The following is a 27,284-nucleotide window of genomic DNA, read 5'->3' as shown; positions in this document are numbered from 1 at the left end:
ATCATTGGCCTTCCTCATGTTCACATGCCCCAGTCCTGTGAGACAAAACCCCAGACCACTACTAACCACAACAAACCTCACTGAGGTTTGTGTGCAGTTCAGATTAAATAAATTTATCCTCGGATCATAAACCAACAAATTCTGCTTCTCTGACCAGCCTTGAAATACTCTTGGTTGTAATTAAAGGGGAACTCTTGGGACTGTGATTGTACACATACAGATCAGATTATACATCATGAGAGCTACTCACCCTGTGAAACAGATGTATGATGTCTTCCTTTGTTCTAGCAGAACTTTCTAAAGTCCAAGAAAACAGCCATGGTGTTTCCCAGGCAGAGAGGGTCTAATCAAAAATGCTACTGATTTGAATTTAAGGATAATTTTTTTGGAGCTTGACTCATGGTCGGGACAAAAAGTCAGAATATGTTGACCCTTGCTGCATTGACCGTTATGTGACCATTTAACATCATGTCAAGGCTGGATTACTCCTTTAAGCATTTTGGGATCTTTCACCATGACTTACAATTCAACATAAATTGAAGCTATTTTATCAGTGGCCTACAAATTGTATTTATTTATTTTTTGATATAACCATAACTCTAATATGTAATGTTTAAATCTTCCTTCCTCCACAGCAGTTTACTGCTACATTGCATGGTGTCTTTTAAGGTGGTTTTACAGTGATATTTATCCTGTGCCCCCTTTTGTAATGTAAAAATGAGTTTAGCCTACCAATTAAATGTATTAACTGTATTTACTGTAGGCCTACATGTAGTAGTGCATGTGTTGTATGTTTTTTAAATACTCTCCAGTGTTGAATGATAATGAGGATTTTGTATGTGATACATTTTTCATGCACCTTATTAATAAAATGAAAGTCAATAGGCTACATCTAACAACAGCTCTGGGATGCTCTCTTGGGATCAGCAGAGCGGTGGGAAGCCCCATCACAGGGTTAAAGGTACAGTAGTGTGCGTCAGCTGATGCGTGTAGCGTCACGCAATGAGCGCGAGGGGTTTGGAGGGGGGTCGGAGGCCGGTCCCTGCTCTGCACGGAGCTCCTAGCTGCAGCCCTGAGCAGCTTCCTGGCCGCCGCTGCTCCCGACAAACGGCTCGTTCTCATCACTGATCATGTGCCTCGCTCTCTGGCTGTCTCTGGCTGCGCAGCAGGAAGTTCGCGTTGTTTTCTCCACCTTGCTTTTCTTTTCTCCCTCCTCTTGACAGTCCCATTCACGGCATTATTTCCGTGTTATCTTCTTTTTTGTTGTTGCTGTTGCTGCTGCGGCTCTTAACCTCCACTCTGCGGGACGCAAGAGCCGAGAGGCTGGCGCTGTAAAAGCCCGGCAGAAGCCCCGTCCGCTCCGCGCCGCTTCCTCCTCCCCCGGCCGGGGGAGAGCAGGTTCATGGAGGCCTTGGTGGAGGAGAAGGAGCCACCGCCGATGGATAAATCTATGCCTCTGCCTACCTTGAGCCCGGCCCTGCCCCCCTACGTCACCTTGGGCCTGACGGTGGTCTACACCGTCTTCTACTCCCTCCTCTTCATCTTCATCTACGTCCAGCTCTGGCTGGTCCTGCGGTACCGACACAAGCGCTTCAGCTACCAGACTGTGTTCCTGTCCCTGTGCCTGCTGTGGTCGGCCCTGCGCACCGTGCTCTTTTCCTTCTACTTCAGGAACTTTATCACAGCCAACACTCTGGGGCCCTTTCCCTTCTGGCTGCTCTACTGCTTTCCTGTCTGCCTCCAGTTCTTCACTCTCAGTCTCATGAACCTTTATTTTGCACAGGTGAGTTGGCTTATAGGTGCTGTTAATACAGTTCATGTAGTGGCAGCAGTGTCATCTCATCTGCACTTGTTTCTCTCTAATGTAGCCTACTGTATATTTGTTACTGAGACATGGAGAGATCTGGTTTAAGGTCCCCCCCCCCTTCACTTAAACTTAACTTAAAATGTGTTTGACTTATTGTTGATTCATCTCGATGTGTGACCTCAACGTACAGAATGATGTAGGCGTGTATGTGCAGTCTGACCTTAATCCAGACTGTAGACGTGTAGTAGCCTATAGCGGGAGTTTTTTTTACATCCAGCGGTGTGGTCTACGTGACACGCAGCTACACGCAGTATAGTCACTAAAGAAAGATCCAGTATTTCCATATACCCACTTAAAAATGCGCAATATTACACGCAACATACTTTCCATTATATTTTTGACATATTTGGAATTGTCATCTGTGTTTTTTCTTTCTTTGCATAGGCTAAATAAATGTATTTCAGCCGTGAATTGGTGCATAAAAGTATCAAAATGCAGGAAATTAAGTGTTTGACGCTTAACATATACAGTACAGTATACCCACTGCAATACATTAGACTACACCACTGGTGACATCACAGTCAGTTTTTAATCCAATGTGGTCCAGTATGTAATTTACGCATCTATGTGGAAACTTGAAACCTCCAGTGTACATACACTGACAATGGAGAGTAGGAAGCCTTTTGCATCCAACAATTACACTTTTGAAAGAAGAAATGCACATTCATGGATTCTGGATTTTTTTTAAATGAGGCCAAAAAAGTAGATACATTAGGGAAATTTTCACAAGGTTGTTTTTTTAAATTATTAGACATATATTATTTCAGAGTATTTTTATATGTCATAAAACAGGTATGGAGGGAATCTTTAAACTTACACTGCCTGCATGTGAACTAAGTGCCTGAAACTAAAATATAAAATGGATCAATAACATGAAATTAAACAGTATACAATCATTTAGAGATAGAGACATCAACAACCATTCAACTTTAGGGCATATGGTTGAAATTTACATCACAACAGTATTAAGAATATCTTATAACTAATGATTATTTTCCACTATTGATTCATTCATCAATTGTTTTTCAATTAATTACTGAAGAAATGGTGTAAAAAGTCCATCACAAACTCCCTGATCTCAATGTGTTCTCCAACGATCTCTCAATGTGAATATTTTCTCAACACCAATACATAATCTAGATATGTATTCACTTATGTAATAATCAGTGATGTTCAGAGCAATGACATTGGATTGCCATTCATTTTTTTTCATTTAGTGACTTTTTAATTACAACTTGCTTTAAATCTGAATGGTGAATTTGAAGAAATTATCAAATCAATAATATGATAACCTCAATATCAACACTAAATTATCACCCAGGCCTACCTGCTGCAGTGAATACATTTGATACAACACTCTAATAGTCACTAATATTAACAGCATCAGATAGCAAAGGACCCTATAGGGCTGTCCACTAAATATTACCTGTTGCTACAGGTGTAATACACGCTCATTCAGATCAGCTACAAAGTGCAATGCAATGAATAATTCCTTCATACTGTATGCTTATTTCAAACCAAATATCCAATAACAGCTTCTCTGGCCTCTACCTCAAGCTTATTTTTAGCAGAATTCTCTTGTGCCGATTTGAGTCACAGTTGTGATTTGAGTGTGTCAACGGCACCAAGCATCCCAGTACATGTAGCCCTGTGCTGTGTGACCGCTGTGTATCCAGAGTTAACAACTCTGCTGTTTGCAACTGTGAGGTTCCTGTTTCAGAAGAATGGGTCTTTTTTTCTTTTCTTCAAATAGCGAGAATACAGAAGTGAAAACGGGCTGCTAAAAACAGTGTAATGCATTTGCATGATGCAACTGATTTCTTTTCACAGGTTGTTTTCAAGGCAAAGTCGAAATATGCACCAGAGCTTTTGAAATACAGGTACATGCATTTACTAGATTTACTTTGCCATTATATGAGTTTTTATTTATATATATATATATATATATATATGTGTGTGTGTATATATATATATATATATATATATATATATATATATACACACACATACACACACACACACAAAGGATTATTAGGAACACCATACTAATACCGTGTTTGACCCTATCCTATCAATATGGGCCAACATTTCTAAAGAATGCTTCCAGCACCTTGTTGAATCAATGACACAAAAAAATAAGGCAGTTCTGAAGGCAAAAGGGATCCCCCACACCACTACACCCCCACCACCGCCACCAGCCGGCCCAGTGGTAACAAGGCATGACGGATCTACGTCCTCATTCTGTTTACGCCAAATTCTGACTCTACCATCTGAGTGGTTCAACAGAAATCTGAGACTCATCAGACCAGGCAACATTTTTACGGTCTTCAACTGTCCAATTTTGGTGCACTCGTGCAAATTGTAGCCTCATTTTCCTATTATTAGTGGAGATGAGTGGTACCCGGTGGGGTCTTCTGCTGGTGTAGCCCATCCGCTTCAAGGTTGTGCGTGTTGTGGCTTCACAAATGCTTTGCTGCATAGCTCGGTTGTAACGAGTGGTTATTTGAGTCAAAGTTGATCTTCTATCAGCTTGAATCACTCGGCCCATTCTCCTCTGACCTCTAGCATCAACAAGGCATTTTTGCCCCCCCAGGACTGCTGTATACTGGATGTTTTTCCTTTTTCAGACCATTCTTTGTAAACCCTAGAAATGGTTGTGCGTGATAATCCCAGTAACTGAGCAGATTGTGAAATACTCAGACCAGCCCATCTGGCACCAACAACCATGCCACGCTCAAAGTAGCTTAGATCACCTTTCTTTCCCATTCTGACATTCAGTTTGGAGTTCAGGAGATTGTCTAGACCTGGACCACACCCCTAAATGCATTGAAGCAGCTGCCGTGTGATTGGTTGATTAGATAATTACATTAACGTGAAATTGAACAGGTGTTCCTAATAATCCTTTAGGGGTGTGTGTGTGTGTGTGTACAAGTATATATATATATGTGTACTGTATATACAGTATATAATCCATGTACTATCTTGCCTTTATCCTTTTTGGGGTGAATAATATGTTTCCTGACCCACAGGCTTCCGCTGTACCTGTTCTTCCTGTTCATCAGCCTGGTGTTTTTGGTAGTGAATTTAGTGTGTGCCCTGCTGGTGAGGATGTCCTCTGCAGAAGCCCACACCATCGTGCTCGTGAGGGTCGCCATCAACGACACACTTTTTGTCCTGTGTGCCATCTCGCTCTCCTTGTGTCTTTACAAACTGGCTAAGATGTCACTGGCCAACATTTACCTGGAATCCAAAGTAAGAAAAATACTTTCCTGTCCTGTGTGTGGGGGGGGGTGAGGAGTAATTAAAACATAATTTATGCTTTGTACGGCAGCGATTGTTTCCTAGCAACACAGTGTCGTTCTTGTGCACGACTAGTTATATTTACACAAGCCAACAAAAATGATAGCTTGTGCCTGAAATTCAAAATATATTACAGCTATTCTTACCTTCAGTTTCCATGTGGTTTTTCTACGATTTCCCACACGTTGCCATCAGATTTCGATTCACTTCCTTCTGAGATGATAATGTAATTTCTCAACGCAACTCTTCAAACTGTGCAGGGGACGTCAGTGTGCCAGGTGACAGTTATAGGAGCCATCGTCATCCTCCTGTACTCTTCCAGGGCCTGCTACAATCTGGTCGTCCTGGGACTCTCGAACAAGAGCATCACCTCCTTTGACTACGACTGGTACAACGTTTCAGACCAGGTGAACCACCTGAGGTCATAATAATAATAATTCCATAAGATTTGAGTTTGTGTGAAAAATAATGGGCTTTTTCTTAGAGCATCGGTCGACTGTTCAGACCAGTTGATCATGTGTAACGATGCATACCAAATGTATGCCAGTTATGACGGTTATGGGAGAAAGATATTTGTTTTTTTGAAAATGTTTGCCTCCCTGGTGGCTTTTTCCTCTTAGAATGATTGCGATTAGGAAATACAGTTCCCTCCGTCTCTGGGTGATAGAGTCGGCAGTTTCAAAAGTGATTGTGTTACGTTTTGTTTTTCAGGCAGATTTACAGTCGACACTGGGTGACACTGGCTACATCGTCTTCGGAGTCATCTTGTTTGTGTGGGAGCTGCTTCCCACTTCTCTCGTAGTTTTCTTCTTCAGAGTTCGGCAGCCCGACCTAGACAGGGTGAGTCAAGCAAGACCACCCTCAGCCAGCGGTTTCCAACCTGGGGGTCAGTGATCCTCCCCAGGGTCACAAGAGTAACTTATACTGTAGTTCAGCTCCACAAAATGTTGGTTTCTGGTTTTGTCTTGTGAAATACAGGAAAGTTTTGTCTGTTCAGGCCTCTAAAATATAGTCAAGTTAAAAAGGAAAATTCAGTTGTGGTCATGAGGCACGCAGGTTGGGAACTGTCCAGAGCCATAAGCAAATTATGTACAGTCTGAAGGTTTTATAATGTAAGACTATGATATCTTATGTTTTTTTTTTATTATTTATTTTTGTGTGTGTGTGGCTTGTCTTGCAGAGTGGCTCTGGGCTTCCTGGTCACATCTTCTCCTCCAGGGCTTATTTCTTCGACAACCCACGGCGTTATGACAGTGACGATGACCTGGCGTGGAGCGTCATGCCTCAGAACATCCAAGCCAGGTAAAAACACCACGAAGTAGGAATGTGGCAAAAGGAAGAGAGGTCAAATGGCGTTGTTTAAGGGATGTTTGTTTATTTGATTCTCCAGTCTGGCTGCTGACAGTTACGAGTGGGGGAGCCAAAGCAGCAGCGGCATCGGCGCCTACATCGGAGGGGATGACAGTTCCACCCTCCCACCTCCTCCTGAGGAGCTCAGCCATTACTGACTGGAGTTCACAGCGACTCCTGCTGACCTGTGGCTTTGAGCCTTTTATTTGTATATTTTTGCACAGTCTCTTTTAGCGAGAGAGGCACATGGGCCTGAAAGTCGCCCTCCACTCGATACATTCAGTCTTCTATTTTGTCTAGAGAAGAAGAACTAACTTTTCTGCCAGTATATGAATGTCCACTGATTAGACATTTATTTTGCACACTCCTTGTACAAAGTAACCTCAGACTGCTTTTAAACAATTTCACTGTAAAGTTTATATTAAATACCGCTTAATATATTCCCTGAGCACTAAATACATAATGTACCCAGGAATCTAACCAAAGACAATACTTTCAAATTTAGAAAGTGATTTGTTTTATCTACAATATGTAATATAAAAACATTCTCACGATGTATGTACTTGCGAGGCTCACATTTAGAGATTGTCTTGGAAAAGGTCAGCATTGGTTTTAAAATGTTGTATTAGTGAGTCATTTTTATTAGAGCACTAATTTTTTTGTCATCTAATGCATAAATTGTACATATAAAGCCATTGATCACTTAAATCAAAGGCTAAAACAAATGGTACATAGTGCAGGAGATTAAATAACCTTAGAAAAATCTATTTGCAAAGCCATTTATACAATAGTGTACTGGGTGATAGAATTTGCCACATGATCAATATGCTATAACACTTTAATCACATTATCTTATTTTCAGTTTTAGTGATAATCACTGACATGCTGTAGTTTTCAGAACAGTAAAGACACTGATTGTGGGGGGGAGGAAGTTGAATTTGCTGACTGTTGTCCTAAAGCTAAGTATGTTTTTTGATTAATTAATGCCTGGGTCCAGAAAATCAGACAATACAGGTGCAATACACTGTAAGCCTGCAGAGGGCAGCATGAAACTGCATATAGTGCAAACAGGACAGCTTGAGAGGCAGTAGTCATACTGAGATACTCAGATGTAGGTTTTTCCCCAAAGCTGTGCTACTTTAAATTACTTGTTATATTAAGAGAGAGTAGGAGGCACAAGACAACAAATGACAGTTAGCATCTACTGTGCTGAAAATGACTGAATTCAAACTAAGACCAAACTATTTCTGTGAGAAAAAAAAAAGGTTGTTTTTTAATTCAGATCAGTCCTCATATTATTGCAACCTCAAGTACATTTTGCAATACAGTAGCTTATAACAGCTAATTCCATGTGAAAAGCATAACACATTAAGCATATGCAGAACACTGTACCTTTAAGAAATTAATTGCAAAAACAATATGCAAAAGATGTAGATTCTCTGGAAGCTTAATTCCTGTTGATTTTCTGAAAATATAAGATGTAAATGCTCTTCATCAAAGAGGTGAAAGGGGAAATAGACAAAAAACACACAATCCCTTTCAGTACAATGTCATGACATTCAAGGTCCTCTGGGTTGCCCCGGTTTGTGGAAAACAAACAGAAATCACCGTTTTCATAAGAATGCTGTTTTGCCATGTAAAACACACACACACACACACACACCCACCCACACCCACACTCTCTATAGGCCACTTCACAGATAGAGCACTTAATGGCTGTTTGTAGGGAATGCAGGGCCCCCCCTAGCTGGGATCTGATGGTTTACCAAGTTCAACCTTTACTCCTTTTTCTCCTGCACCTGCACACAGAGGAAAAACAAACACACAAGAGATGATGTAAAAAAAAAAAAAAAAAAAAAAACACATAAAAAAAAACAAACAATGAGGGCCTGAAACAATGGAAGCAGGATTGTGTAGTTTGTACATCAAAACCTACCCGTTAAGTATTTTTCTTTAGCTCTGGCACGCTCATCTGCGTCAAAATACCACACCGTGATGGCATACCTGCGGAGACAATTCGAGAAATAAGTCACTGCATAATAGGCCGGATGATCTGAGCGTGTGCAGTGGACAGACTAGGATGCTGACCTGGTGGCAAAGGCGGGCTGAACCTCGTGAGGGTTCCGTCTGTCAGACCAGAACAGGAGCAGACGGTCAAATTTGGGCTCTATGTCGGCAAACTGGGCCTTTCCTTCTGGGAAGATACGAAGAAGGCCACCGTGCTCCTGAAAGAGCAGAACAAGAAGAAACAACCCCCGTTAATGTATACAAATCAGAACAAAGCAATAGCAGGAAGGTAAGGAGACAGTAAGTGAAGCCTCCCCAGTGATCACTTTTTTTTTTCTTTTTTAAATAATATTCCCGTTGCGTTCATCCGCGTTAAAAAGTAAACATTCAAGGAAAGGAGATGAAGTCTCTTAAAAACTGCATGTATTACTCATACAAAAGATCCACTTAAATATATCTCATGTCGGGCTTTCAAAATTATGAACATAGGACGACAATGTTAAGGAAAAGGGTTGTCCAACTAAGGGCTAAGAGGAAAGCTCAGGATCGGAAGCAACAGCGGGGGGACGGCTTTCCTGTGGAGGGATAGGAAGAATAACCCACAGGAAAACTGCTCTAGCTGGATAAAGGACCTGGGGAGTGAAAAAGCAGATTGCTGCAAGCGCGCTGCTCAAACTCTCACACAGCTGATATGATAGGCCCCTCTCTTCACACGCAAACCAGCAGAGCAAAAAGGTTCACACCCTTTGTCAGGAAAGTAATGCTATTCCCATTTATACTACTTGAATGGGGGAATGCCGGTGGTGTGACAAAACTAAATTGAGCACAATGGGGTCATAGAAGACAGGAGAAATGTTTTTTCTTTTCTTTTTGCAAAACGTAAGCAGCGCACGCACCACTGTTTTTATCAATTGTTTGACTGCACATAAATCCTAACATTCAGCGTGGCGGCCTGTAAATGATAAGAGCACTAGAGCACTAGGGTTGGGCATCGAGAACCGATTCCTACTTCGGAAATCGGTTCAAAAATTACGATTGGAATCGTTTGGAGGATTTGGTTTTAAATCTGATCATGGGTTCCAAATTTAACATGCACAAGTTATGGTTTCCGTAGCGGCCAGGCGCTTGTTGTGTTGCAGCCACGGAGCACAGTAAGCAGCGCTCTAGTGTGGCTTTATTTTACGTCGAAAAAGGTGTAATACTGCAACGCACCAATGACTCAAAATGAAACTTTCCTCTTATTTGTGAAACAAGCATGTGACCCGTTTCAACTCCACCCCTCAAAGAATCGGAATCGAGAATAGATAACTGGATTCGAAAGGAAGAATCGCAATTGGAATCAGAATTGTTAAAATCCAAACGATGCCCAACCCTAGTGAGCACAGGATGACATTACCTTCTGATCTACATCAAGCTGAAATGGACTAAACGCAAATGATAATACATTACAACCCAAAGATGGCTGTCTGTTAAAAGTCTGGATGGATACAAGCAGTATCCTGTATGATAAAATAGCCATTTCCACACTAGATGGGAAGTGCGTTGAAAATGTTTCATCTTATAAATATCTTGGTTTGTGGATTGATGAAAAGCTAATCTTCAAGGTTCATATTGAAAAATTAGTGAGAAAACTGAAAGTGAAGCTTGGTTTTTATTTTAGGAATAAATCCTGTTTTACTACCCAAGCTAGGAAGAAATTGATCAGTGTCACTTTCCTACCAGTCTTAGACTATGGGGAGGTTATTTATATGCATGCTGCCTCTACCACGCTGCACACACTTGACACAGTCTACTATGGTGCCTTACGTTTCATTACTAATGCCAAGTCACGCACTCATCACTGTTGTCTTTATGAGGAAACTGGTTTTAGCTCTTCAGGTCTGCGTAGATGGTTCCACTGGCACTTTTTTATTTTTAAAGCAATTAATGGTACTTTAACCAGTTATCTTACTAGTCTGTTGACCAGGAATCATCACCTTTACAATCTACGCTCCGCTAACATTTTGGCTCTGAATAACCCACGTGTAACAACAGAATTTGGCAAGACTGCTTTTAGTTATGCTGCTCCTTGGTGTTGGAATTTACTCCAAAATGTTTTGAAGCTTTCTGTTCTCATCCCACTTAAACATTTTAAACAATTACTTAAACAAACGAAATTTGAACAATGCACATGTTTTCAATAAGCCTTTTTATGTTATTTTAAATTGTTTAATATGTACTGTAAATCAGTTTTTTGTTCGCTGTGTCTGTTTTTGTGATTCTGTGTAACTTGTGTACTGTTGCTCCAGGGCTCCCTTGTAAAAGAGATTTGACTATCTCAATGGGACATCGCCTGGTAAAATAAAGGATAAATAAAAAAAAAAAATAAATAACCCAAAACAGACCCCAACTGACTTTAAAATTATTATTTTTTTTTTAAGTTAGAAAGAAAAATGCACATGGTAATAAAATCCAATAAGTAAAAATGACTCCGCATAAATTAAAATGCTTCTTGGATGAGGGTTACCGGGTACCCGTAAAAATAAATAAATAGATGGAATCAGTTCCGTTTATTGGCTCCTCAACAACTACACATTGGCACTTTTTTTAGAATGGACGACGCTGCGCAAAACAATATATATTTTGTTTTGTTTAGGCAGTGTCAGCTGAGCGCAATGGACCGCAGGTTTTCATACTCCACTCTGATCGCTCACAGCTGTTTGCCACCGTCTCTCTCTCACCCGCACACACAGTACACACACACACACACACACACACACACCTTTTGGGATTCTCATTTGTATTATTTTTTTGTTTATGTATGCAAACAAAGGAAATCTTAAACTTGAATCTCAACCCAATGGTATGTTTTTTCTCCAAAACCTAATGAATATTGATTTTTTTTTGTGTTTTAACTCCTGTGTTGTTTATATTGACCGCCATTTCATGTTTGAAGTTAACAAGCCTGCCTGTGTGTGCCTCCAAGCAGCGTGCTGAGACACACGGGCAGAGTAGAGCGAAGTCTCAGAGAGAAGAGCAGACGCAGTAACTCAACGCTCATGAAGCAATGTCTGGAAAATTATTCAAATGAAATGTTTTTTTTTTACTTTTCATGCAACTGGCTAATTGTAAATGGCCCGACGTATGTTGGACCCTGTGTCATTTCGGCGTGTTACAGCTACAGTGAATAAAAAAGAATGAACAAGTTATTATTAAATCATGTTATTTAATAACAACCAAATTAAACTGTATGAAATTAATGTATAGGTTCCATAAACAGTATGAAGTGAATTGTGAATATATTTGAATATGAATTGTGTGAACGTTTTTTAAAATATTTGTTGTTTGTAAATTAAGCATGTGATCGGTTTTCACTTGGCCCCTCAAAGAATCAGAATCAAGAATTGTTAAAATCCAAAGACACCCAACCCTACTTTGGACGTAACAGTTTTTTTTTTTTTTGGAGAATACTGCGGTGCACCGAATGCAGAGTGCATTAATATAGAATTCTACAATTTACAATACATCCCGTTTAACTAAAGTCCACTTCATGAATTTCCATGGATATCCGAATGAGTCTTTTATTTTTTTTTTTAAGATTATTTATTGGGGCATTTTAGGCCTTTAATTCCACAGGACTTGGTATGAAAATGTAACCTCACGGTTATAATGACCAAAATGATCACGGTTTTTGGTATTATCGCAGTATTTTTAAAAGTCTGTTCAAGTATGTATGACAGACCAATTCGTATGTTGTGTTATCAAGACGCATAATTGCTTTTTAGCGTGTTTATCAACGCCGGTCGGCCGACATTATGTTTGAGTTTTCGCTGTAGCGAGTAGAATGAAAGGACGTACGTCCGCAGAGGGACGTTGGCTGGGGTGTCGGAGGGGTAAAACACCGGGATCGTGTCCCGCGTGTGGAGTTTTTCAATTTTATTCTTTTTTTTGTTTGTTTTTAAAGCCTTCCCCAATGTTTCTTTCCTAAACCCAACCGTTTATTGTTTTCCTAAGCGTGTGACGTTGGTCACTGTCGTGTTTGTCTTTTTTTTTGTGTTACTAAAGCCTTTCCCAAATGTTCTTTTCCTAAATGCAACTTTTTTTTTTTTTTTTTTTTTTAACATGCGTGACATTGTTGATAGTACGGCACGTTCTCGCAATAAGAGGCCACGTGGCGCGTGTATACAGCGTAGACATACGCGTGGATAGCTCAAAATGTGTACAGATAACACGCCATTTGGCTTTAGGAAAGTGGCGTGTATATTTACGCAAAGTCATGATGCCACGTCGGACTTTGAGATCCAGGAAGATTTATTTACAACTTGAACATGAAGTTGTATTTGACATTGCATGGGAAGTTGGATGTAGTTCTGAAACATAAACAAATAATGCACATTAATAAGCATCTGACTTACTATAAACATTATTTACCAAAACTAAATGTTATAGCCACCAGCATATAACAAGAAACAATACTAAGAATTACATTCATTTATCTGTAATAATTAACATACATGTAACATATTGCTCAGTAACACAAACCGAGAATAAGCCACATCTATTACAGCACACATATCCATAAAGGAGCAAACAGTGTAATACACCTTTTAATAGCTAAGCACGTGGCTCCACAGCACTAGTCTGTTTACTGGCATTGCACCTTGCTAGTAAATTGCCCTAACACAACCTGAATATCAACAACATTAAACCATCTGCACATCTATCAGCTATGCAATAAGAAACACAGCAACAGCAATATTATCAAGGCGATAATATATCTCTCTCTCTCTCCCCCCAAATAAATGTCATGTCGTAACACGGGTTAAACATATCCACATTGTAGCAGAACACTTATTAAAATATGAATAAACATAGCTTTAATGTTTACACAGATAACGAGGCAGTAAAACCCATGACAGTTTAACAAGCTACAGAATAGTTTTAACTTACGTGCAGGGCTACACGCATGACTTCAACTAGTCTGAAAACGGGAAAGGAACGATAAAGAAAAAAAGTCAGTTTACAGCTGCTGTTCTGTCCCCTTCTCCTGTCTGAGCGCGAGTGATTGACAAGAGATCAAAGCGATGACTCTCATCACTGATTGGTCAATCATCTCAGGAGAGAGAGCAAGTGTTACTATGGCCTTTATTACAAGGCTGATAAATGTCCTGAGCGCTGTCATCTCCCCCTTCTGCCATGATTCCAACTTCAAGAAACGCACTGTAGGCTACGCAGTGCGCCCGCACAGCAACTTCAGGAGACTCAGATGAAGCTGGGAACACGCAGTTTCCACACCGTGGTGATAATGATATTTTAAATGAAAACGGTAATTGTTAAACATTTTTACCGTGGTTTACCGTTAACGCCGGTAATCGTTACATCCCTATAACCAACCTGCTGTTGTGTGGAAAAGTAGCTGTGCCATGCGCAGAATAAAAATCAGAACACACTTGCACTTTCTACTGACTGACAAATGCAGTTTGTTTGGCTGCACTATAAACAGATATGTCAGTTGATGTTCCGTTGTATTTCTGAATGAGTAGCTGCTCAAGGAGTGTATGCTGTAGTAATAAACAAAAATCTTATCTAGACAAACATTTAGGTTTTTGTTCCCCTAGTGGCTGGTGGGAAAGAGCTAACCTGCCGTTGCACAGAACCATCTGAAAAGCCGGCATTGGAAAGTGTTTGAAGAAGGGCAGGCACTTGCAAAAAAACACTTGGCAGGTGATTGGACAAAGCATCTGTCTATCACAGGCTAAAAACACCTTTTCCATCGAGAATAGCCTTCAGTGCCATTCTTTGCTTTTCTTCCAATTAAAAAAATACCCTTCAGTTCTGATATTACAGACGCTATAGCAACTAGCCTAACCTCTTTAGGAGCAGCAATTGTTGCTTTGAACCAACAGTCACCTCTCTGTGTCATCACACACACCTAAACCACACCCGTATTTTCTAGTAGCAGTAGTTTGGACACAAACACATTACTTGGATTTTTGTGTACTTGATTGTGTAAATTCTCACGTGATCTTGTGATATCACAAGAATCCAGGAAACAGTGGATGGAAAAGGTCTGACACCCTGTCCAAGTAACACAAATCTAATCTAGCCAAACCTAACACCCCTATGGCAGCTGAGCGCACGTTTCACAAAAGTGATACTTTCCACAATGTGATTCATGCCATGTGTTAAGTGTGAAGGCTGGATGGTTCTGTAAGAAATGACAGGAATGATGACTGATTGCTGAATACTAAATCCATGACGAGTGTGTGAATGTGTCTGCATGTCTCTGTGTCAGCTGTAATAAACTGGTGACCTGTCCTTGCCTCTCACAAAATGCATGCTGGGAAACACTTCCACCTCCTGCTACCCTGAGCAAGATAAGCACTATATACACAAAACAGATGGAACTTTTTATAGCAATTTTGAATCCTAACAAAAAGTATCTCATTTCACTAATGTTTCTCAAAATAGCAGCAGTTAGAGAGGGCTATTTTATCAGGGTTCATATTTACAAATTAAAATATAGATTAGCATTTCTTTTTTGGGGTGCAATTTAAAGTATACTTCACAGAGAATCTGTACTGAAAGCAAAGTATTTCCAATGACGGATTCATTTTCTTCTACTTTGACTTTTATTGCCTGTATCTTTTTCCTCCCATTTATTTTTGTTGCATTCGAATAATTCAAAAAGTTGCAACTTGTTATGCATTACGGAAGTACACGATGTACCACACTGGGACTTGAGAATAAATGTATAAAAAATACCTTCAGTATCGTAGACGCTGATGATTAAGTTTAATACTTTCTTTAATTCTATACAATGAGCTGCAGTTTCATATTGATTGTGTATAGACGTGAAGCTGTTGCAGAAAAACATGATTGAGAAAATTGTGGGTAAATAACTGAAACAACTGAACCTGAACATTCCAAAACCATGTCATTCTCTAATGGAGCCCCAGTATCCTGGCAACCAAATTCTATAAAACAAAGCTCATCATACGCCTAATAAACAGCCTATCAGAGACCAGATTGGAATCATTTACATGTCCCAGAACATGGCTCGTTTGAATAATTGAAGATAATTGAAATCATGCAACAGCTTAGTTGATTAACATAGGGGCAGTATGACCCACCTGATGCAGTGTGTCAACAGGAAAAGATGTAGTCATAGAAACAGAATGAGAGTAGAGCGGACATTCCCATTCAAATCAACATAGCAAGATGGTCAGAACGGCGGCCATTTTTTATCAATCAATATTTATTTGTCACATGAAATCGTACAGATAAAATGCCAGTGAAATGCTATCTCATCAGCTCCTTCAACTTGTGCATGATTCATCACAAAGCAGAATGTGGCCGACAGATCGGCACACAGAAAAAGAGTCATGATGTTAGACTACAGTTAGCTAGTAGCTGGATTAAATACGGTTAAAATGCTGACAGCTAAATGGTGTAGTGTGACTGTATTTCACTGGAGAGGAGCTATGAGCTAAGAGACACAAACTAGCACTTGGTCACCAATGTTGTCAGAAAACCAACACAGAAGGGACAACATGTTGCGTTTAGTTGAAACTGGTAAACCTCGTGGTGCATTCAAAGTTATTGTAAAATACACTTTTCTCATCCGTTTTTGTCGTTTGGCAGCAAATTTACATTTTTTACCCTCCTGTTGACCTCGGGTCAAATTTGACCCGCTTTCAACAAGTTTCTATATCAGAAATTTGCGTTTCTTGCAAGCAAATTGCCAAAAAAAACAACATGGATGGTTCCATACAACGCTCTTCACAAGTTATATAAATGATCAGTTCACTACTTTCATTGGATTTGTTTCATTCAATTGTATAGCATTAGAAAAAAAAAATGATAAAAGAATGTTGAAAAAAGTAACAAATGCGTACATATGAAAAAGCTTCAAAAATGTCGGAAAAAGTGGCAAGAATGTCCAAAAAAAAAAAGTGGAGAGAAAACACTGAAAAGCGGCAAAAGTGTTGAAAAAGACGACCAAAATGTCGAAAAAAAGTTTTCATTTAAAATGTTGATGCAAAAAACTAAAAGTTGCATGGTCGACAGGGAAGACATCACCAGGGTTAATAAATCATTCGCCCCTATTTTGTACTGATCCGAAAATGTATCCGATCCGTAAATCAAAACGGTGATCCGAACTGAGTTTTGTGACCGGTTTTGTGATCCATTGCACCCCAAAATCAGTGTAATGTACAATACCCATTGTTGGTAGTAGTGTTTGCAATGGTGATTCAGTTACTTCACAGTAGAGCTGGGCCATATGGAAAAAAAAAAAACAGATATCATGACATTCTTGACCCGATACCTCAATGTCTATACTGCGACGATAGTGTAGGGTTGACTCCACGCAGACAGTGTTCGCTAAAATATAATATTAATGGTGAAGCGAAAGCAGTCGCGGTGCAATTACACTTCCTGAGACAGGCAGGCACACCAGTGTTCTCTATGCCCTGTTGAGTGACTGACAGGCTAAGGTTGTAGGGCAAGGCAACTTTATTTCTATAGCACATTTCAGCAACAAGGCAACTCAAAACGCTTTAATTAAAACATTAAAGAGCAGTTTAAAAAGAGATTTAAAAAAAAAAAACAGCCTAAAATAGAATAAGATATAGATACAAGAATAAAAGTAACAGTGCAGTGTAAAAAAAAAAAAAATATATATATTTATTTGATTTAATAGGTTGTAGGGATATGTTTGGGAAGGGAGAGGGAGGGGTTTTACTTTGTGTGGAGTGTTAAATGTTCTAAATAAATAACATGTTTAAAGTAAATAAAATGAATAGGTTTGGAATTATTTTTACAACTGAAATTAATTTTTTACTGAAAGTACCGAAAAAAGTTATCGTTGCAAAAGACAGGTCCCTAATACCTCTCAACTTGCCTTATTGCTTGTTTGATGGTCATACTCTGTTCAGTAACACTCATAGCAAGAAGACCGACTCTTGCATGGTCTGCACTCTACTACAAACTAGCATCCAGAGGCAAAAACAGAGTTTCCTGTAATTACGTAATTTTCATATGCAGGTCTGGAGGTCAAGTATATGAGGAAGCCTGGAAGACAATCTCTTGTCTACTCATGTGTCTTGTCATGTCACCGGCTCAGAGAAGCATGAATCACAGGATCGAAGTTCACGGAGGTTGCCAGGTTGAGAACGGAGCATCCAACAATGTTGCTAGACGCTAGTCTCACATAGCCAGACATTACTTCACAGCTCAGTGGAGTAGCTAATGTTAGATGCTGGCTATGTTGACAGTCAAAAGCACGTTCTCATGCGGAGCGCTCCCCCCCCACTGACAGACACACTTTCGACTTAAAATTACGGAAAGAACCGCTAAAAACACCACTACCTCACTGTCCTCTCTACCCAACTGACAGCCACACTTTCTTGGTTTAACATTACTCACCGGTTGTCGGCTACAGCCGCTGAACAGGCTACACGGTTGTTTTACCAAAGTAAAATTGCATGTCTCCATTATGAGGAAGTCAAACTTGCGGTTCCTGTCATAGGTCTGTCAAGGTGGTTGTAAACAGCCGTGGCCCCTTTTGCCTGGTCCTCCGGTAATGTTAGCAGTTAGCAGGGTTAGCATGGCAGCATTAGCCAGGACCAGTCACGATCACTTCACTGGCTGTTTCTCAATTGTTTTTGCGAGTAACCAACTCGAGTACTCTATATAATTCAATGTGAGTACACAAATGTTGAAATGACTGAAAATGCCCGCCCATAGAAGCCGTGCTAAATTAGCCTGAAGCGAATGCTTACCTGTTCAGGAGGATATTCGCCAACTCGGCGTCCTTTTGGGCGTGGAGCTGTCTCCATCTTTCAAATACATCTAAAATATTTACCTGGGTTTTGTTACGTCTCTGGTCATGCAACTGTTGAAACAGTTTTTTTTTTAGTTTGGGGTAGAATCTATCTCCGTTAATGTTTGCTTAATATCTGATGACGTATTGTGGTCATTTTTGGATTTAATACAATAAATATATTACATATTGCACCTTAAACCCTTGTGTTGTCTTCTGTTTTAAAAAAACTAAAATTATATCAGAAAGTATGGGACTTCGAAATAAGCACAGACACTATTTTTTTATTCTTTTAAACACGACAAAACGTTGTGAAAAGCAACGAAAAAGATGAAAAAAAGCCTCAAACATCGGAGAAACACCCAAAACATTGAAAAAAAAAAAAAAAAAAAAAACATTTAAATCGGGACAACAAAGGTTTTTTTTATGGTTGACAACACAAGGGTTAACTAGTATTTTACACATCCATTAAAGATAAGATGGTAAAATGCTGTAAATACAATATTGTATCTAAACATTGACTGTTAATTAGAAAGCATGGATTAAGTAAATTGAGAGCACAAATTTGTTTTCCCCCATGACACCTTTTTTTATAAATGTCATTGAATGTGCACAGTGACTGAAGGCAGGCCTGTATTCAACTGTTCACGTCAGACCTAGGGCAGGTGGCTGCTTCGAGCACCAGGTGAGTAGGCTCGGTCACACAAGACAATGCCGTCAGTGAAAGGAAGGCTCATAGGCTTTTTCAAAGTTACAATATTTGACTATTTTATGAATGTTCCTTCAGCAAAACACAGCCAAAACCCAAGTGCACCAAAACACCAAAATTGTTTGAAATGCTTATTTGATCCATATAGTTATTTTTCAGCAATGAGAGTAATAAACTACCGCAGTATCATCTAAAGTCTCTGTCTTCCGTCTGCCCGTGTACTTTCCTCCAGGAGGAACAGTGGATGTGTGGAAGGTAGCATGGGGGCTCTATTCTCTTTGATTCTCTTTGAAACTCATTTATTTTCTTTGGCTTTTAACTCAGTTTGAGGGTTGACTTTGAGTTTTGTATTGCTGTGTTCATTTTTATTGTTTTATTAATATTGTGTTGTGCCTCTGTTGTTTGTTATTGTTTATTCATAGACTGTGTTCAGCACTTTGGTCAACAGTGTTGTTTTTAAAGTGCTTTTTAAATAAAGGTGGATTGGATTGAATTGATTGGGTGTGGCTGGATTAGCAGGATCTCTGCGCTTTAATGGGATTATAATAAGGGAGAGTTGCAACTACTGACATGTAACCTCTTGTTATATACTTGTGACAGGAACATCAGACATATGGCCTTTTTGCTAAACATTTTGTTTTGGTGGTTATTTCAGTGATTATTGCAAATCACAAATGAATCAATGTTCATAGCAAAAATGCTAATTGCAAACAAGAGAATCTAATAAAGTTCCAATTAGGAATAATTATCATCTAGTACTAATAAACATTATTCCCTCCACACATCACTCACATACCTTGGCAGTCCAATCTTTATTAAGGTAATATATGCATGTGACACAGCGCCCATCGCCATTGGGATTATCCACATGGCGCACGTATCCTGTTCCCTTTCCAGGGTAACACGCCACCATTGCCTGAAGACAGGAAGATAAAAAAGCATGATTAGTAAAAACATAGAAAGCACACACATATGCATTCAATGTCTAGAAACAAGTTAACAGTACTGCCTGAACTTAAAGAAGGAACAGTCAAGGGTGCTTAACAGTTGTGTGTAGGTGCTGCAAATGCAGCTGCACGTGTGGATGCGGTCAGTATGAACTGGGGATGTAGAAGCTGCTCAGACGGCCTTTGCTGGCCCGTGATGTGGATGCAGAAGACGGCATTGTCCCTGCCTCACCTGCACCAAGACTGATACAAGCAGGGGCAGCCTATAACCCAGCTGCCTCATTATAAACTTTAAACTAGCGAGAAAATAAACCGGAGATATCATGCAGCACGTCAACTTCCCCTTGCCTTTTCCTGCTCTATTAAGACTTGCATGATCTGCTTGGGTGTTGGCAGTGAACCCGTATGAACTGGTGTAAACCTCTTGTTGTAAACAGTGTAAAAAGTCCCTCGGAAATAAGACACACAAGTGGTGACTCGCACACTGCACACCGAGGGACTGTGACAGAAGCACTTGACTTTTCTTCAGAGATAAGACTTCCGTGGAAGACTGCAATATTAGACTGCATATGGTATATCAGATATCAGACCATGAGCACTGGAAATTAAAACCAACATTTGTGGGACACCAGGCAACTATGTGGAGGAGCTGAGGTGAGTGGTGAACGTGCACAAACACACAGGGAAGATTCAGCCCTCATGCACCATGTCTAAGCAGTGATATGACAAACAAAAGGCAAGTTCCGCCACATTCTTCAATGCACTTGGATGAACATAAACCATAGCAACATTATTATAAGCACTCACAGCAGACTAAACTCCGTCACTTGCTCTCGTGCCAAGTGAAATAATCAGTCAGACTTTCTATGTTTGAATCTTGAAAAAGTATCCTGTCTGCAGAGAAGATAGGACACACTATATTTTAAAATATTTGGACTTGAACAGAATCACTTAATTAAGACTATGGAAGTCTGTCAGTCCACATACTTCTGATAAGATTAATTTTATTGTACTACATACCAACTGTTAAGGCTGCTCAATTAACAGAATATTAACTGCGATCACTATTTTGGCGTCTCATAATGAATTGAAGTATGATTGACTGCGATATTGACGTTTAAAATGCTTGCTCCGCTTATAGAAACTCCTGCTGCATAACAAATCAAGCGCTTCCTAGTCTTGCCTACCAGATGTAAAGTTCTAGGATAAAGCCTGACTAAATCTGGTGATGTCTCTACCCTTCCGCTATCTATTTTGCAAGGGCACCGTCACTGCATTCGGGGCTTAGCGCCGCCCAGGATGGTGGCCACCAGTATAAAGAAATACCACAGCAAAAGCCAGAGCATTTTTTTTCTCCTATCCTAGAATAGATGACCGGTAATAATGGCATAATAGCGATGCATGACTTAGCGTTTCCTAAACTAACAGCCAGTCACCAGGAGGTCGATCAAGATGTTTGGCTTCACTTTTGGGGAGCTGTCATGCAGCTGTTTGCGCACCCTGCAGCCTGTGAAAAACTTTTCTGAATGTTGCGGCTGCAGTACACAGCAGAAAAGTAAAATACAAGACAGCAGACGGGAAAAAAGGAATAAAATGTCTCGAGCAGAAGGCGAAGACAAAATATTTTTTTAAAGCCACCTTTTAAGCCCGCAGGATGTGAGTGTTTGATGCACCAAAGACGGACTTTGCAGGGTTTCCCGCAGCATTTTGCAGCTAAGGCGGCCGCCAAAGCAACCCACGCCTGCTGCCTTAACTACGTTGCCCCCCCCAAAAAAAAATAGTATATGACTGATATCCGCTGTGTTACTCTGTCCTGTTGTCTCCCTTTCATTCCAACCCACACAGTTGACAACCTGTAGGTGGAGGCGGTGGAAACAGGCTCGGACATAAACGCCACGGGCTGCTGTGGACTTGTCAGTGTCAGTTTGAAGAAAGTGGCTGCATGCGTTCGACAACGCACAGAACATTAACTGGTACAAGCCTACAGCTGTCCACGGACATGGAAAATGTGTCAGCGCCTCCCGGACTGGTGAACTGAGATTTAATTTCATTGTTCTCTCTTTTGGAAGGCTGGCTGCCAAAAATTGCCACTTACTAGCTAATTAATTAGCCTGAGGTAAACGATAGCTATCAGTATACAGAAGTGACGTGGTGGCTGGCGTGTGCTCCAGTGTGGTTGGGGTGTGTGTGTGTGTGTGTGTGTGTGTGTGTGTGTGTGTGTGTTAAGGATACAACGGTATGAAAATTTAACCTCACGGTTATAGTGACCAATAGGATTATGGTTTTCGGTATTATTGCGGAATTTTTGAAAGTGTGTTCCATATGTTCAGAAAGCACTAATAGGCCTACACAAGCTGAAATAGTTTCAAAAAGTGTAACAGTGTTTATTATATTACAAAAATATAGGCAACAGGCTGATAAATGTCCTGAGCATGGTCATCTGCTCCTTCCACCATGATTCCAACTTCAAGAAACGCACTGTAGGCTACGCAGGGCACCGCACGGAAACTTCAGGAGACTCTGATGAAGCTGGGAACACGCGGTTTCCACACCGTGGTAATCCACCGTGATAATAATGATATTTTAAATGAAAACGGTAATTGTTATCGTCAACATTTTTATTGTGGTTTACCGTTACACTGGTAATCGTTATAAATAAACAAACACACATATGCATATATACACACCTACCTCTCCCACACACACACACACACACACACACACACACACACACACACACACACAGTGAGGAAAATAAGTATTTGAACACCCTGCTATTTTGCAAGTTCTCCTACTTGGAAATCGTAGGTGCATGTCCACTGTGAGAGACATAATCTAAAAAAAAATCCAGAAATCACAATATATGATTTTTTTAACTATTTGTATGATACAGCTGCAAATAAGTATTTGAACACCTGTCTATCAGCTAGAATTCTGACCCTCAAAGACCTGTTAGTCTGCCTTTAAAATGTCCACCTCCACTCCATTTATTATCCTAAATTAGATGCACTGTTTGAGGTTGTTAGCTGCATTAAAACACCTGTCCACCCCATACAATCAATAAGAATCCAACTACTAACATGGCCAAGACCAAAGAGCTGTCAAAAGACACTAGAGACAAAATTGTACACCTCCACAAGGCTGGAAAGGGCTATGGGGAAATTGCCAAGCAGCTTGGTGAAAAAAGGTCCACTGTTGGAGCAATCATTAGAAAATGGAAGAAGCTAAACATGACTGTCAATCTCCCTCGGACTGGGGCTCCATGCAAGATCTCACCTCGTGGGGTCTCAATGATCCTAAGAAAGGTGAGAAATCAGTCCAGAACTACACGGGAGGAGCTGGTCAATGACCTGAAAAGAGCTGGGACCACCGTTTCCAAGGTTACTGTTGGTAATACACTAAGACGTCATGGTTTGAAATCATGCATGGCACGGAAGTGTCAAGGCCCGTCTTAAGTTTGCCAATGACCATTTGGATGATCCAGAGGAGTCATGGGAGAAAGTCATGTGGTCAGATGAGACCAAAATAGAACTTTTTAGTCATAATTCCACTAACCGTGTTTGGAGGAAGAAGAATGATGAGTACCATCCCAAGAACACCATCCCTATTGTGAAGCATGGGGGTAGTAGGATCATGCTTTGGGGGTGTTTTTCTGCACATGGGACAGGGCGACTGCACTGTATTAAGGAGAGGATGACTGGGGCCATGTATTGCAAGATTTTGGGGGAACAACCTCCTTCCCTCAGTTAGAGCAGTGAAGATGGGTCGAAGCTGGGTCTTCCAACATGACAATGACCCGAAGCACACAGCCAGGATAACAAAGGAGTGGCTCTGTAAGAAGCATATCAAGGTTCTGGCGTGGCCTAGCCAGTCTCCAGACCTAAACCCAATAGAGAATCTTTGGAGGGAGCTCAAACTCCGTGTTTCTCAGAGACAGCCCAGAAACCTGACTGATCTAGAGAAGATCTGTGTGGAGGAGTGGGCCAAAATCCCTCCTGCAGTGTGTGCAGATCTGGTGAAAAACTACAGGAAACGTTTGGCCTCTGTACTTGCAAACAAAGGCTACTGTACCAAATATTAACATTGATTTTCTCAGGTGTTCAAATACTTATTTGCAGCTGTATCATACAAATAAATAGTTAAAAAATCATACATTGTGATTTCTGGATTTGTTTTTTTTTAGATTATGTCTCTCACAGTGGACATGCACCTAAGATGACAATTTCAGACCCCTCCATGATTTCTAAGTGGGAGAACTTGCAAAATAGCAGGGTGTTCAAATACTTATTTTCCTCACTGTATACACACACACACACACACACACACACACACACACACACACACACACACACACACACACACACACACACACACACACACACACACACACACACACACACACACACACACACACACCCCAACTGTTTGGCATGACAGAAATAAAATTAAACTAAAGGCTATAGGAGATGCATGTTGAATAAGGACAATCAATTTGATGCAAAGATTTTTATATTTGCTGGAATGCAGAACAACATGGAAGTGAAAGCACTGTTTATTAAATGCAGTCCTGGTAACTGTATTGCAAATTCTGTACGTGTAAATTCCTTTCAAGCACAGTGTGTAAAAAAAAAAAAAAAAAAAAACAACATCCTCATCACACATACGTCTGAATCTTATTTTCCTACGCATCTGACCATAGTTGCTTGCGTCAGTCCACATTGTGCTCACATCTGTTAAGTGATGCAGGTTACCACTGCAATGCACGGTATGAGGGCCTTCAAAGCCGAAAAGCAACAAAACTCTAACATAAAAATGAGGGGGATGGGGAGGGGGAGTCAAACTGACAAAGGTCTTCCTGTCGGTAACACAATACAGTAAGCTTTTAGAAAAATGTGTGTGTGTGTGTGTGTGTATGTGTAAAAGAGAGGGATAGCGAAATAGGGGCACAGACAGGGATAGCACAGGGGTGGGGCTGGTGCAGAAGAGAGGAGTGATCTGAAATAAACTTTGACTCCTGGCCTCCTTCCAGAGGGAGCAGTATTTTAATGGTTGTGCTACGTGCAGAGCGTGAGGAAGGTTGGCTGATCCTCGGCTATTTCGCCCCTCCCACCCCTAACTGCTCGGCTCACACTGCAAGGCTGGAGATGGGTAAACAGTCTCTGCTAGGAAAAGTGTGTTTGTGTGGATTTAGATGTGGGAGGGTGGTGTGTGTGTGTGTGTGTGTGTGTGTGTGTGTGTGTGTGTGTGTGTGTGTGTGTGTGTGTGTGTGTGTGTGTGCTGACTGAAGGTGTGAGAGCTTTGGCACTCCGCAAAAACTCGGACACAGCAGTTTTGCCTTTCATTTCCTTTGACTGGAAAGCTGCAAAAACTCTATAATTGTTCATCTTCATACTGCAGGGAAGCTTAACTCCCGCACAAGCTAAATTATGCACCTATGAGCATGCCAGGTAGGGTTGTACTAAAATATACAACCAAAGCAAGTTTCCTGATGAATATGCCATTATTCCAGCTGGCACTTCTCAAAACCAACAATATTAGGTTGAAATCTAATATATGTACTGTATGATCAAACTGCTTAATTGTGGCCAAATTGTTTAGGGTTGGAATGTTAATGATTAACCGTTAACAAGAATTTTGACCTAGTGCAAACTTTGCAAAAAAAAAAAAAAAAAAAGGCTGTGATTGGTTTTCACCTCGCTCCTCAAAAGAATCAAAATCTCTGCGCCGCAGAGCACACAATGTGTAGAAATGCGACGAATGTGAACAAAAGTGTGCATTTACGCACGAAGCACAGCAGCGTAACTTTACGGATTATTCACAGAAGAAAGAGTAGGAGAGGACAGCATCCAACCGCGTGTCCTCCTCAGTTTTTGATACTTGATTGTTACGAAAATAAGTATTTTATACGCTCAGATTTTCACGCACAACCATTTCTAGGGTTTACAAAGAATAGTCTGAAAAATGAAAACCATCCAGTATATGCGGTAGTCCTCTGGGTGAAAATGCCTTGTTGATGCTAGAGGTCAGAGGAGAATCGGCCGAGTGATTCAAGCTGATAGAAGATAACCAAATAACCACTCGTTACAACCGAGCTATTCGGCAAAGCATTTGTGAAGCCACAACACGCACAACCTTGAAGCGGATGGGCTACACCAGCAGAAGACCCCACCGGGTACCACTCCTCTCCATTAAAAATAGGAAAATGAGACTACAAATTGCACGAGCTCACCAAAATTGGACAATTGAAGACTGGAAAAATGTTGCCTGGTCTGATGAGTCTTGATTTCTGTTGAGACATTCAGATGGTAGAGTCAGAATTTGGCGTAAACAGAATGAAAACATGGATCCGTCATGCCTTGTTACCACTGTGCTGGCTGGCTGGCTGGTGGTGGTGGTGGTGTAATGGTGTGAGGGATGCTATCCTATCAATATGGGCCAACATTTCTAAAGAATGCTTCTAGCACCTTGTCTTTCGGTTGGTACCCAAAAATGTACCGAGTTTGGTACCCAACCCTAGTCAACACCCTACAAATTTCACACACACACACACACACACACACACACACACACACACACACACACACACACACACACACACACACACACACACACACACACACACACACACACATGCACACCAGCTAGTATCTGCAAATGCCAACATTGTATGAAGTACAATTTAACTTCAGTTTGACTTTCATGTGATCTGGTCATGAGGACCCAGCAAGCCGCTATGCAGTACAAGAGACTCCACTTTTGATCAAATCTTTAGTCAGAGGACCACAGATTGCTTGGCGCTAAGACCTTGATGAAAAATGCAACATGCAGCATCAACAGACCGAATCAGTGTAGCAGTTTCACTGATTCTTCATAATAAGACATGCACTATTACTACTGTATGTGTCTATGCATGTTAATCCTTATTATTCACTTCTCTGACTGCACCACTACAAATTCTAAAAGTGATATTGAGTAGGGCTGAACGATTTTTGAAAATAATCTAATTGCGATTTTTTCCCCAAATATTGCGATTGCGATGTGTATATATATATATATATATATATATATATATATATATATATATATATATATATACACACACACACACACACATATATATATACACACACATATACACACATACATATACACACATACATATATACATATATTATACAGTGGGGGAAATAAGTATTTGACCCCTTGCTGATTTTGCAGGTTTGCCCACTTACAAAGAATGCAAAAATCTACAATTTTAATCATATGTACATTCTAACAGTGAAAGACAGAATCCCAAAG

General features: G+C 40.4%; 2 protein-coding genes across 3 annotated transcripts in view; one reads left to right on the top strand and one right to left on the bottom strand.

Moving 5' to 3' along the window:
* The first annotated feature begins 1,028 nt into the window (after positions 1–1,028).
* Positions 1,029–6,957, top strand: gpr137ba (G protein-coupled receptor 137Ba). Its single transcript, XM_028602754.1, has 7 exons — positions 1,029–1,783; positions 3,698–3,747; positions 4,897–5,119; positions 5,428–5,574; positions 5,879–6,007; positions 6,348–6,469; positions 6,558–6,957. The coding sequence occupies exons 1-7, from the start codon at positions 1,403–1,405 to the stop codon at positions 6,673–6,675; spliced, it is 1,170 nt and encodes a 389-aa protein (XP_028458555.1). The 5' UTR covers positions 1,029–1,402; the 3' UTR covers positions 6,676–6,957.
* An 802-nt stretch (positions 6,958–7,759) lies between these two features.
* Positions 7,760–27,284, bottom strand: part of egln1a (egl-9 family hypoxia-inducible factor 1a) — a 44,334-nt gene continuing 24,809 nt past the window's right edge. Inside the window, exons 2-6 of one of the 2 annotated variants that reach the window (XM_028602755.1) lie at positions 26,215–26,271; positions 19,835–19,954; positions 8,606–8,742; positions 8,454–8,521; positions 7,760–8,316 (exon numbers count right to left, since the gene is read on the bottom strand). In XM_028602755.1, coding sequence (XP_028458556.1) covers positions 8,261–8,316; positions 8,454–8,521; positions 8,606–8,742; positions 19,835–19,954; positions 26,215–26,271 — 438 coding nt within the window. In that variant the 3' untranslated portion in view covers positions 7,760–8,260. The remainder of the gene's footprint in view (positions 8,317–8,453; positions 8,522–8,605; positions 8,743–19,834; positions 19,955–26,214; positions 26,272–27,284) is intronic. The other variant, XM_028602756.1, reaches the window with a different exon arrangement.

The sequence above is a fragment of the Perca flavescens genome, chromosome 17, assembly GCF_004354835.1.
Source record: "Perca flavescens isolate YP-PL-M2 chromosome 17, PFLA_1.0, whole genome shotgun sequence".
In the NCBI taxonomy this organism is placed as follows: Eukaryota; Metazoa; Chordata; class Actinopteri; order Perciformes; family Percidae; genus Perca; species Perca flavescens.
This window is presented reverse-complemented; position numbering and strand designations above follow the sequence as displayed.